The sequence below is a fragment of the Eleutherodactylus coqui genome, chromosome 6, assembly GCF_035609145.1.
Source record: "Eleutherodactylus coqui strain aEleCoq1 chromosome 6, aEleCoq1.hap1, whole genome shotgun sequence".
Classification (NCBI taxonomy): Eukaryota; Metazoa; Chordata; class Amphibia; order Anura; family Eleutherodactylidae; genus Eleutherodactylus; species Eleutherodactylus coqui.
This window is the reverse complement of record NC_089842.1, coordinates 221330820-221343073: the sequence shown is the minus strand read 5'-3', so window position 1 is coordinate 221343073 and position 12254 is coordinate 221330820. Positions and strand designations below refer to the sequence as shown.

Below are 12254 nucleotides of genomic sequence, written 5' to 3'. Positions count from 1 at the left end.
ACAGGATGTGGGGGATATATGTTGTTACAAAGAATGTATGGGGGACATGGTGCTGTTATGTAGAATATGGGGGGGGGGGACATATGCTCTTACATAAAATGTGGGGGACATATGTTGTTATACAAAATGTGGGGGGGGGGCATGGTGCTGTTATATAGAATGCGGGGGCACAAAGTACTGTTATATACAATGTGGAGGGGCATAGTACTCGTTTATAGAATGTGAGGGGGGGGGCATAGTGCTGTTATACAAAATGTGGAGGGGGCATAATGTTGGTATATGGAATGTGGGGGGAGACATAGTCCTGCTATATAGAATGTGGGGTACATATTGCTGTTCTGTAGAATGTGAGAGAAGATAGTGCTGTTATACAGAATGTGGGGCGGCATAGTGCTGGCATATAAAATGTGGGGGCATATAGTGCTGTTATACACAATGAGGAGGGTTCATTGTGCTGTTATACAGAATGCGGGGAGGGCATATGCTGTTATATACAATGCGGGAAGGACATATGCTGTTATATAGAATGTGGGGGGACACAGTACTGGTATATAGAATGTGGGGGGGAAATAGTGCTGTTATATATAATATGGGGAGACATAGTGCTGTTATATAGAATGTGGGGGGACATAGTACTGGTGTATAGAATGTGGAGGGGACAAACTACTGGTATATAGAATGTTGGGGGCCATATACTGTAATATAAAATGGGGGGGCAGAGTGCTGTTATATACAATGTGAGGGGGGCATAGTGCCATTATATAGATTGTGGAGGAACATAGTACTGTTATGTAGAATGTGGGGGGATATAGTACTGGTATATAGAATGTGTGTGGGGGGGCATAGTGCTGTTATATAGAATGTGAGGGGCCATATGTTGTTATATAGATTGGGGTAGCAGAGTGCTGTTATATAGAATGTGGGTGGGGCATAGTGCTGTTATATAGAATGTGGGTGGGGCATAGTGCTGTTATATAGAATGTGGGTGGGGCATAGTGCTGTTATATAGAATGTGGATGGGGCACAGTGCTGTTAAACCCGTCTTCCGGTTTCCAGAGTTCTATATTGGCCTCACCTGACAGCAGGAAGGAGGAGGTGATGGGAAGCACCACATAGTATGAAATCAGCTGCCGATATGTAGCTGATTTCCAGTCAAAATCTGCACCAATTGTATAGATTTTGACAGGTTTTTTAGAGGCAGAATTTGCGGTGGAAATTTCCGCTGTGGACATTCCGCAGCATTTTTGACATTTCCGTTTGTGTACTCTGGCCCGGGCCGCTGCAGAGTGATTACCGGCAGTGGCACCCTGGCCGGTGATCACTATAATGGTGACCTGACCTCCCGAAAGCGGGACTAAAGCGGGACAAATGGCTGTCCCGCTGGGGTCCTGGTGGAAAGCGGGACACAAGGTCCCAAAGCAGGACTGTCCTGCCTAAATCGGGATGTCTGGTCACCTTAAGTACGGACAACTGAATAAAACCTACACTCTGAAAATAGGAACCGATTAGAAAAATCTTTCACTTGCTAGTTTTAATACCATAAAACTTTGGTGATCTGGTTCCTGTAAGACTCCCTCCACCGTTTCTGCGGCATCTCACCTGAGAATGCTGTGGGCAGGTGGACACCTCTGCTGTAGAGCCAGACAGACTTACAGGGTAGCTGCCAATAGCGGCACTGGAGAGACAGTTTGCTTTGATTTGTATGAGAGCTAGTAAGCATTAAAACGGCATGAAAACATACGGAAAAAGTGCGTCCAGGACTCTCTGACCAGTCAGCAGCGGGTTGTTGGCTGGGAGCTTCTCTGTGGTTGGGCGGATCTGACGGACCGGCCACACTTGGACCATGGTCAACTTCTCCTTGATGCCTTCAAAGTCTAGTTCCATGACCACGTCCTGACAAGAGAGTGACACTGAGGGATGGTTGGACGTTGTACGTCTGTTTGTTACCGTTCTCAGTGCTGCTGCCACTTACCGAAACGTCATAGTTCCCAGGTGGTGCGATATATGTGACTGTGCCGCAGCTGCGGGGAGGAACCATCAGCTTGTGTCTGATGAGGGAGTTCTCAGGGACAGTTCCATAAATGTCTCCTCCAGTAACGTGACTGCCAGCCTGGAAGAGAAGAAGACCAGCTGCACTTACGGTTTTTACCCACTGTGGACAAAGGGGCAGTAATGCGACATTCCCTTTATGGGTGGTGGGGCGTTAACAGAGACAACTACAAGAATTGGTTAGCTGTGTCCTCATGACTAGTAAACACAAGCTTCGCCGGCGGGTACTCACCCTGATGTTCTTGTCGGGGATAAACTCCCATTTTAAGTCACGTGATAGCGCGTTGACATTAACTCCACGAGGGATGTAGATACTTTTTGTGAGATCAGCAATATCTTTCAGTGGACGTTGGATCCCGTCAAAGATGTTTCCCATAATTCCAGGGCCGAGCTCTACTGACAGAGGTTTTCCAGTTCTCAGGACCGGGTCACCCACAGACACCCCAGCTGAAGGGCTCAGGTTAAGGAAAGTCTGGCGACACATGTGGAAAGTTATATAAAAGCTCATTATGACCCCAGGAAACTAAAACATCCCGGATACACACACTGCCAGCGCTGCAGAGTGATTACCAATCACCCGATGTCCCGAAAGTAGGACAAAAGCAGGACAAATGGCTTTCCCGCTGGGTCCCAGCAGAAAGCGGTACACAGAGTCCCAAAGCGGGACTGTCCTGCCTAAATCAGGACGTCTGGTCACCTTCAGTTGAATAGTGGTGTGTGTGGGCACTAAGGGGTTAAGCAGTGGTGTGGGGGGGGGGGGCACTAAGGGGTTAAGCAGTGGTGTGTGGGGGGGCACTAAGGGGTTAAGTAGTGGTGGGGGGCATTAAGGGGTTAAATAGTGGTGTGTGTGTGTGTGGTACTAACGGGTTAAGTAGTAGTGTCTGTGGCCACTAAGGGGTTAAGTCATGGTGTGTGGGTGGACACTAAGGGGTTAGGTAGTGGTGTGTGTGGTCATTAAAGGGATTGAATAGTGTTGTGTGTGGGCACTAAGGGGTTAAGTAGTGGTGTGTGCAGACACTAAGGAGTTGAGTAGTGCTGCGTGTGTGGGGTACTAATGGTTAAGTAGTTGGGGTTGTGTGTGGCCACTAAGGGGTTAAGTCGTGGTATGTGGGTAGACACTAAGGGGTTAAGTAGGGTGAAGTAGTGGTATGTGTGGTCACTAAGGTGTTGAATACTGTGTGTGGTTACTAAGGGGTTAAGTAGTGGTGTGTGTGTGGTCACTAATGGGTTGAATAGTGGTGTGTGTGGTCACAAAGGGGTTAAGTAGTGGTGTGGGGGGGCATTAAGGGGTTAAGTGCTGGTACGTGTGTGGGTACTAAGGGGTAAGTAGTGAGGGTTGTGCGTGGTCACTAAGGGGTTAAGTTGTGGTGTGTGGGTAGACACTAAGGGGGTTAAGTAGGGGTTAAGTAGTGGCGTGCGGGTAGACACTAAGGAGTTAACTAGTGGTGTGAGTGGTCACTAAGGGGTTGAATAGTGGCGTGTGTGGTTACTAAGGGGTTAAGTAGTGGCGTGTGGTTACTAAGGGGTTAAGTAGTGGTGTGTGGTCACTAAGGGGTTGAATAGTGTGTGGGGTTACTAACGAGTTAAGTTGTGGTGTGTGTCGTCAATAAGGGGTTGAATAGTGTTGTGTGTGGTCACAAAGGGGTTAAGTAGTGGTGTGGGTGGGCACTGAGGGGTTAAGTAGTGGTACGTGTGTGGGTACTAAGGGGTTAAGTAGTGGTGTGTGTGGTCACTAAGGGGTTAGGTCATGGTGTGTAGGTGGACACTAAGGGGTTAAGTAGTGGAATGTGTGGTCACTAAGGGGTTACATAGTGGTTTGAGTGGGCGGGCACTAAGGGATTAAGTACCATAGGTGTGTTTGGTCCCTAAGGGGTAAAGTAGTGGTGAGTGGGTGGGCACTAAGGGGTTAAGTAGTGGAATTGTGGGCACTAAGGGGTTTAGTAGTGGTGTGTGGGCATTAAGGAGTTAAGTAGTGGTGAGGAGTGTGGGCACTAAGGGGTTAAGTAGCGGTATGTGGGTGGGCACTAAGGGGTTAAATAGGTATGTGTGGGCCCTTAGGGGTTAGGTAGTGGTGTGTGTGTGGTCACTAAGAGGTAAATTAGTCGTGTGTGGACACTAAGGCTTAAGTAGTGGTGAGTGGGTGGGCACTAAGGGTTTGGGTAGCGGTGTGTGGGTACTAAGGGGTTAAGTAGTGGAATGTGTGGCCACTAAGGGGTTAAGTAGTGGTGTGTTGGCACTAAGTGGTTAAGAAGCAATGTGTGGAGGTTAAATAGTGGAATATGTGCCCACTAAGGGGTTAAGTAGTGGAATGTGTGGGCACTAAGAGGTTAAGTAGAGGTGTGTGGGTGGGCACTAAGGGGTTAAATCGTTGTATGTGTGGTCACTAAGGGGTTAAGTAGTGGTGTATGTGGTCATTAAGGGGGTTAAGAAGTGTAATGTGTGGACACTGTGAGGTTAAGTACTGGTATGTGTGGTCACAAAGGGGTTAAGTAGTGGTGCGTGGGAGGGTACTAAGGGGTTAAGTAGTGGTGTGTGGGGGGTACTAAGGGGTTAAGTAGTGGTGTGTGTGTGGTCACTAAGGGGTTAAGTCATGGTGTGTGGGTGGACACTAAGGGTTAAGTAGTGGTGTGTGTGTGTGGTCACTAAGGGGTTAAGTCATGGTGTGTGGGTGGACACTAAGGGGTTAAGTAGTGGTGTGAGTGGTCACTAAGGGGTTAAGTAGTGGTGTGAGTGGTCACTAAGGGGTTAAGTAGTGGTGTGTGTGGGCACTGAGGGGTTAAGTAGTGGTGTGTGTGGTCACTAATGGGTTGAATAGTGGTGTGGGGGGGGCACTAAGGGGTTAGGTAGTGGTGTGCGTGTGTGGGGGAAGCATTAAGGGGTTAAGTAGTGGTGTGTGGTCACTAAGGGGATAAGTCATGGTGTGTGTGGGCATTGAGGGGTTATGTAGTGGTGTAGGTGGGCACTAAGGGCTTAAGTAGCGGTTCGAGGTGGGCACTAAGGGGTTAAGTAGCGGTGTGTGGGTGGGCATTAAGGGGTTAAATAGTGGTATGTGTCGGCACTAAGGGGTTAAGTTGTGGTGTGCGTGTGGGCACTGAGGGGTTAAGTAGTGGTGTGCGTGTGGGCACTGAGGGGTTAAGTAGTGGTGTGTGTGTGGGCACTGAGGGGTTAAGTAGTGGTGTGTGTGTGGTCACTAAGGGGTTAAGTAGAGGTGTGTGGGTGGGCACTAAGGGGTTAAATCGTGGTATGTGTGGTCACTAAGGGGTTATGAGTGTTGTGTGTGGTCATAAGGGGGTTAAGAAGTGTAATGTGTAGACACTATGAGGTTAAGTACTGGTATGTGTGGTCACAAAGGGGTTAAGTAGTGGTGTGGGGGAAGCATTAAGGGGTTAAGTAGTGGTGTGTGGTCACTAAGGGGATAAGTCATGGTGTGTGTGGGCATTGAGGGGTTAAATAGTGGTATGTGTCGGCACTAAGGGGTTAAGTTGTGGTGTGCGTGTGGGCACTGAGGGGTTAAGTAGTGGTGTGCGTGTGGGCACTGAGGGGTTAAGTAGTGGTGTGTGTGTGGGCACTGAGGGGTTAAGTAGTGGTGTGTGTGGGCACTGAGGGGTTAAGTAGTGGTGTGTGTGTGGGCACTGAGGGGTTAAGTAGTGGTGTGTGTGTGGGCACTGAGGGGTTAAGTAGTGGTGTGTGTGGGCACTGAGGGGTTAAGCAGTGGTGTGTGTGGGCACTGAGGGGTTAAGCAGTGGTGTGTGGGGACTGAGGGGTTAAGCAGTGGTGTGTGTGGTCACTGAGGGGTTAAGTAGTTGTGTGTGTGGGCACTGAGGGGTTAAGTAGTGGTGTGTGTGGGCACTGAGGGGTTAAGTAGTGGTGTGTGTGGGCACTGAGGGGTTAAGTAGCGGTGGTGTGTGGGCACTGAGGGGTTAAGTAGCGGTGTGTGTGGGCACTGAGGGGTTAAGTAGCGGTGTGTGTGGACACTGAGGGGTTAAGTAGCGGTGTGTGTGGGCACTGAGGGGTTAAGTAGTGGTGTGTGTGTGGGCACTGAGGGGTTAAGTAGTGGTGTGTGTGTGGGCACTGAGGGGTTAAGTCGCGGTGTGTGTGGGCACTGAGGGGTTAAGTAGCGGTGTGTGTGGGCACTGAGGGGTTAAGTAGTGGTGCGTGTGTGGGCACTGAGGGGTTAAGTAGTGGTGCGTGTGTGGGCACTGAAGGGTTAAGTAGTGGTGTGTGTGGGCACTGAGGGGTTAAGTAGTGGTGTGTGTGTGGGCACTGAGGGGTTAAGTAGTGGTGTGTGTGTGGGCACTGAGGGGTTAAGTAGCGGTGTGTGTGGGCACTGAGGGATTAAGTAGCGGTGTGTGTGGACACTGAGGGGTTAAGTAGCGGTGTGTGTGGGCACTGAGGGGTTAAGTAGTGGTGGGTGTGGGCACTGAGGGGTTAAGTAGCGGTGTGTGTGGGCACTGAGGGGTTAAGTAGCGGTGTGTGTGGGCACTGAGGGGTTAAGTAGTGGTGTGGGTGGGCACTGAGGGGTTAAGTAGTGGTGTGGGTGGGCACTGAGGGGTTAAGTAGTGGTGTGGGTGGGCACTGAGGGGTTAAGTAGTGGTGTGTGTGGGGGCACTGAGGGGTTAAGTAGTGGTGTGTGTGTGTGTGGGGGCACTGAGGGGTTAAGTAGCGGTGTGTGTGTGGGCACTGAGGGGTTAAGTAGCGGTGTGTGTGTGGGCACTGAGGGGTTAAGTAGCGGTGTGTGTGTGGGCACTGAGGGGTTAAGTAGTGGTGTGTGTGTGTGGGCACTGAGGGGTTAAGTAGTGGTGTGTGTTGGCACTAAGGGGTTAAGTAGCGGTGTGTGGGTGGGCACTGAGGGGTTAAGTAGCGGTGTGTGGGTGGACACTAAGGGGTTAAGTAGTGGTGTGGGGGGGGGGCACTAAAGGGTTATAGTGGTGTTTGTGTGTGTGTGTGGGGGGGGGGGGCATTAAGGGGTTAAGTAGTAGTGTGTGGTCACTGAGGGGTTAAGTAGTAGTGTGTGTGGGCACTGAGGGGTTAAGTAGTGGTGTGTGGGGGGGGGCATTAAGGGGTTAAGTAGTAGTGTGTGGTCACTGAGGGGTAAAGTAGTGGTGTGTGTGGGCACTGAGGGGTTAAGTAGCGGTGTGTGGGGGCACTGAGGGGTTAAGTAGTGGTGTGTGTGGGCACTGAGGGGTTAATTAGTGGTGTGTGTGGGCACTGACGGGTAGTGGTGTGTGTGGTCACTGAGGGTTTAAGTAGCGGTGTGTGGGGGCACTGAGGGGTTAAGTAGTGGTGTGTGTTGGCACTAAGGGGTTAAGTAGCGGTGTGTGGGTGGGCACTGAGGGGTTAAGTAGTGGTGTGTGTTGGCACTAAGGGGTTAAGTAGCGGTGTGTGGGTGGGCACTGAGGGGTTAAGTAGCGGTATGTGTGGCACTGAGGGGTAGCTGTGTGTGTGGGCACTGAGGGGTAGTGGTGTGTGTGGGCACTGAGGGGTAATGGTATGTGTGGGCACTGAGGGGTAGTGGTGTGTGTGGGCACTGAGGGGTAGCGGTGTGTGTGGGCACTGAGGGGTAGCGGTGTGTGTTGGCACTGAGGGGTAGTGGTGTGTGTGGGCACTGAGGGGTAGCGGTGTGTGTGGGCACTGAGGGGTAATGGTGTGTGTGGGCACTGAGGGGTAGCGGTGTGTGTTGGCACTGAGGGGTAGTGGTGTGTGTGGGCACTGAGGGGTAATGGTGTGTGTGGGCACTGAGGGGTAGCGGTGTGTGTTGGCACTGAGGGGTAGTGGTGTGTGTGGGCACTGAGGGGTAATGGTGTGTGTGGGCACTGAGGGGTAGCGGTGTGTGTTGGCACTGAGGGGTAATGGTGTGTGTGGGCACTGAGGGGTAGCGGTGTGTGTGGGCACTGAGGGGTAGCGGTGTGTGTTGGCACTGAGGGGTAGTGGTGTGTGTGGGCACTGAGGGGTAGCGGTGTGTGTGGGCACTGAGGGGTAATGGTGTGTGTGGGCACTGAGGGGTAGCGGTGTGTGTGGGCACTGAGGGGTAGTGGTGTGTGTGGGCACTGAGGGGTAGCGGTGTGTGTGGGCACTGAGGGGTAGCGGTGTGTGTGGGCACTGAGGGGTAGTGGTGTGTTTGGGCACTGAGGGGTAGTGGGGTGTGTGTGGGCACTGAGGGGTAGTGGGGTGTGTGTGGGCACTGAGGGGTAGCGGTGTGTGTGGGCACTGAGGGGTAGCGGTGTGTGTGGGCACTGAGGGGTAGCGGTGTGTGTGGGCACTGAGGGGTAGTGGTGTGTGTGGGCACTGAGGGGTAGCGGTGTGTGTGGGCACTGAGGGGTAGCGGTGTGTGTGGGCACTGAGGGGTAATGGTGTGTGTGGGCACTGAGGGGTAGCGGTGTGTGTGGGCACTGAGGGGTAGTGGTGTGTGTGGGCACTGAGGGGTAGCGGTGTGTGTGGGCACTGAGGGGTAGCGGTGTGTGTGGGCACTGAGGGGTAGTGGTGTGTTTGGGCACTGAGGGGTAGTGGGGTGTGTGTGGGCACTGAGGGGTAGTGGGGTGTGTGTGGGCACTGAGGGGTAGCGGTGTGTGTGGGCACTGAGGGGTAGCGGTGTGTGTGGGCACTGAGGGGTAGCGGTGTGTGTGGGCACTGAGGGGTAGCGGTGTGTGTGGGCACTGAGGGGTAGTGGTGTGTGTGGGCACTGAGGGGTAGCGGTGTGTGTGGGCACTGAGGGGTAGCGGTGTGTGTGGGCACTGAGGGGTAATGGTGTGTGTGGGCACTGAGGGGTAGCGGTGTGTGTGGGCACTGAGGGGTAGTGGTGTGTGTGGGCACTGAGGGGTAGCGGTGTGTGTGGGCACTGAGGGGTAGCGGTGTGTGTGGGCACTGAGGGGTAGTGGTGTGTTTGGGCACTGAGGGGTAGTGGGGTGTGTGTGGGCACTGAGGGGTAGTGGGGTGTGTGTGGGCACTGAGGGGTAGCGGTGTGTGTGGGCACTGAGGGGTAGCGGTGTGTGTGGGCACTGAGGGGTAGCGGTGTGTGTGGGCACTGAGGGGTAGCGGTGTGTGTGGGCACTGAGGGGTAGCGGTGTGTGTGGGCACTGAGGGGTAGCGGTGTGTGTGGGCACTGAGGGGTAGCGGTGTGTGTGGTACGGATTTTGACTCTTTTAGATGCATGAATGCTGCTAAATTTGCTCCCTGTCTTTTTCGAACTGTTGCTGCACTTTTTATGATAACAGAGGTAAAATCATAGGTGGTGATAAGCCCCGCCCCTGACCACGCCCCTACTCCCCACTTAGATCCAGGGATCCAGGCACCTTAGTCTCATATCTACAAGATTACTTGGTTTCTCACAGTTTGCTCTACTGGTGAACCCCGCCCCCAAGCCTTTACCCATAAACCCCTAATCACTGCTTGTGGTGTAATGAGCTCTGTTATGCTTCCTATACTTATGTAATCTGGATGGTATAAGGGCGGCCTCTACTGGCCATCATACATTACTGCAGTTTGAGTATTTCTCTTTAGAATGTCATATGTGACTTTCCATTGGCTGCAGAGGTCAGAGGGCAGATCTGCAGGTCTTCAGATCACAGAGAGCTACAAGCACAAACTTACGATTTCTTTGCAATGTCCCATTGACATCTGCATTTAAAAAACGCTGAGAGAACAAAGCTACAAGGACTATAGCTAGAGAGACTTCTACAAAAGATACGCTTGTCCTACAGCTCTGAGAATTGGGGTACCCCAACAGATGTCCAAAGACCCGTCACCCGGTGCCGGACACGCTGGAATTGTGTAAGTGAGGTGGGCCCTCAGGAAAAGGCTGACGTGTGCACACGGGTAGTGACTTAAACACAGATCGGCTCAGTGCTGCTCTTCTCTGTTAACAGGGCACATGCCCAAGCACTGCCCATACCTCTGGATGTGTGTCCCCAGCAAATACTGAGGAAGGGGCACCACAGCCTCGAAGCACGTTCATTCATGATGGTTCAGTAAAACAGAGGAGTTGGACTAATCCCCTGAGGTCTTGTGCTTCTCTAAGAAAGTCGTGCCTTTACCAACATTTTTACTATTGACCGACAGAATCACATATATGTTCTCCTTGAGACGTGATTTAGATTGGCTGCACCTGTTTGAAAGAAATGTAACCCCATCAGGGAAACCAAAAGTAGTTCCTTCTACAGTGGCAGCCCAGTCTGTTCGACCACCAATGGCAGTATTAGGAAAAATGAATGCTGAATGGGGTGAGGTCCAGCATGTGAACCTGGGTCCGTCTCAGAGCATGAATTGGGTTGGCCAACAAGAAAAACCCGGAAAGGAAGAAACGTCCCATGTTAGTCAAGAGATCCTCTCCGTACTACAGCAGTGGGATGTCCTATGTTGGAGAGTTCAAGCCTGCCATGCACCTTGAGGCACTGCGGCAGGTGGTGATCCCTGGACAAGTAGTGAAGGATGCCGCCTGAGGTACTCGCTTAAAAGCAGGCCTGTCAATGAAAATACGCGAGGAACATGCATTCATCTGCTAGTTGCCAACAAGTTATTGGACAAAACTTATGTTACTCTCAGACTGCGTGCGACCACCGTTGCTGGAGTGAAACGTTCGGTGGTCCTACCATGTGTTCTACAGGTGGTCAAGTGTCTGGCTGATCCACACAGAGACATCTGTGTGGTGGCAATGCCCAAAATACATATAACCACTCTGGAAAGGATACAGGTCTCCTCATACACCTGAATTGTGGCCAAGTCCCCCTCCAGGCGGATAATCTCACCCACGAGCTCAGAGTGACCCACACGCACCAACTCGTACATGGCCGCCCCTGCCATCTGCGCTGCAGTAACCACTGTTGGAGACAGAATAGAAGAGATAAGGTTAGTATAGGACTAGTATATGAAATGGGAATGCTCCCCTCTGTGGTAGATATACCTGTCATTTCTTGTACGGCGGATGGTCCGGACAGAGAGCCATCGGACATGCACTGAACATATATTTTTTTTAATGTTTATCTATTCCGTGCCAGCGCTAGGCGATGACAAGGGTCCCGCGGCCTTTCTGCAATGTTAATTACGGAAGGGCCGCTGATCGGACGTTTTCCATTGATTTCTATGAAAGCGGTCCATGCGAAGCCCATGTGAAAATGGAGCATGCTGCGATTTTTTCCTCTGCGAGTGGAAAATCGCAGTCGCTGTCCGATGGTGTGAGTGGACATGCAGATGCTCAATTGGTTTGACTTGGTGAGTAATACTGCGGGTTGTCCACACGGGAGAGGATCGCGGGTTCCGCAATTCAAACCCGGTCGCGTGCAGCCGTCCTTAAGCTCTGACTTCCCTCGTCTGAGATGTGTCTGTGAGGGGAACGAGGAGCAGCCAAATGCCATGGATGTGGTGGGAAGAGGGGGTAGTGCTCAAAAGTGCTGGAGAAGTGGTGTAGGAAGTGTGCCCCCCCCCCCCCCCCCCCCAGGTCCTCTAACCTTCCAAGCATTATAGAAGATGTTAAAGCTGCGTCACAGCTCAGTGTGAAACAGACTCAGGAGGAGGGAGTCAGGAGATTCAAAGTGGAGGCGGCCGTTGTCTGTTGGTACCACACTGTCCCCTCCTGGGGAACAGCCTGGAGGACTAAAATGGCCTTGATGAGAAGGGGCTGAAACAGGACAGCATGGGGCCAGATGAAATGACATGTGGTCGAGGTTATACCTCCCACCAACAGTACGTAAGTGCGGCCCCCAACATTAGGGGTACACACCATTTGGGACTGTATTTAGTTTCTTCAAGGCCTATGGTAGGTTCTATCGTAGGACGCATGGAACTGTGACAATTAAAGAGCTGACCTGTTGTGTGGGACTGAGTTATGGTTCGAGACGGGGAGGGATTAACGATTCCTTGGGGTTATGGGTTCAGTGTTATTTTCAAATATTGATGTTTAACCCTTTGTAGACAGTAATGTAGTATAATTGTTGATTAATGATGTATGTGTAAGCAACACCAATGGATATAGAGAAAGTATTGTGGTATGTGACGACCTCTAGAGTAGTGACTTTTATGAGATTGTGAGTCCTGGAGTAAGAACGTTTGGCCTGTGGAGTAGAAGAGATGGAGTTACTGGACATGATGCAGATTTGAGAAACCTAGGTTTCTACGGTTGTCTTGGTGTTGCTGGATGAGAGGGGCCTGGCGAGGAGCAGAGGAGTCTGGAGGTGTCAGAGGGGAGCAGAGATGTTTAGGGGGCTTAGAGGGGA

At 51.8% G+C, this 12254-nt stretch overlaps 1 protein-coding gene across 2 annotated transcripts in view; it reads right to left on the bottom strand.

The window, feature by feature from the left end:
• Nucleotides 1-12254, bottom strand: part of LOC136633274 (V-type proton ATPase catalytic subunit A-like) — a 48905-nt gene that overhangs the window by 23121 nt on the left and 13530 nt on the right. For both annotated transcript variants that reach the window (XM_066608880.1, XM_066608879.1), the window contains exons 3-6: nt 10734-10862; nt 2282-2496; nt 1973-2110; nt 1742-1893 (exon numbers count right to left, since the gene is read on the bottom strand). In XM_066608880.1, coding sequence (XP_066464977.1) covers nt 1742-1893; nt 1973-2110; nt 2282-2496; nt 10734-10862 — 634 coding nt within the window. The remainder of the gene's footprint in view (nt 1-1741; nt 1894-1972; nt 2111-2281; nt 2497-10733; nt 10863-12254) is intronic.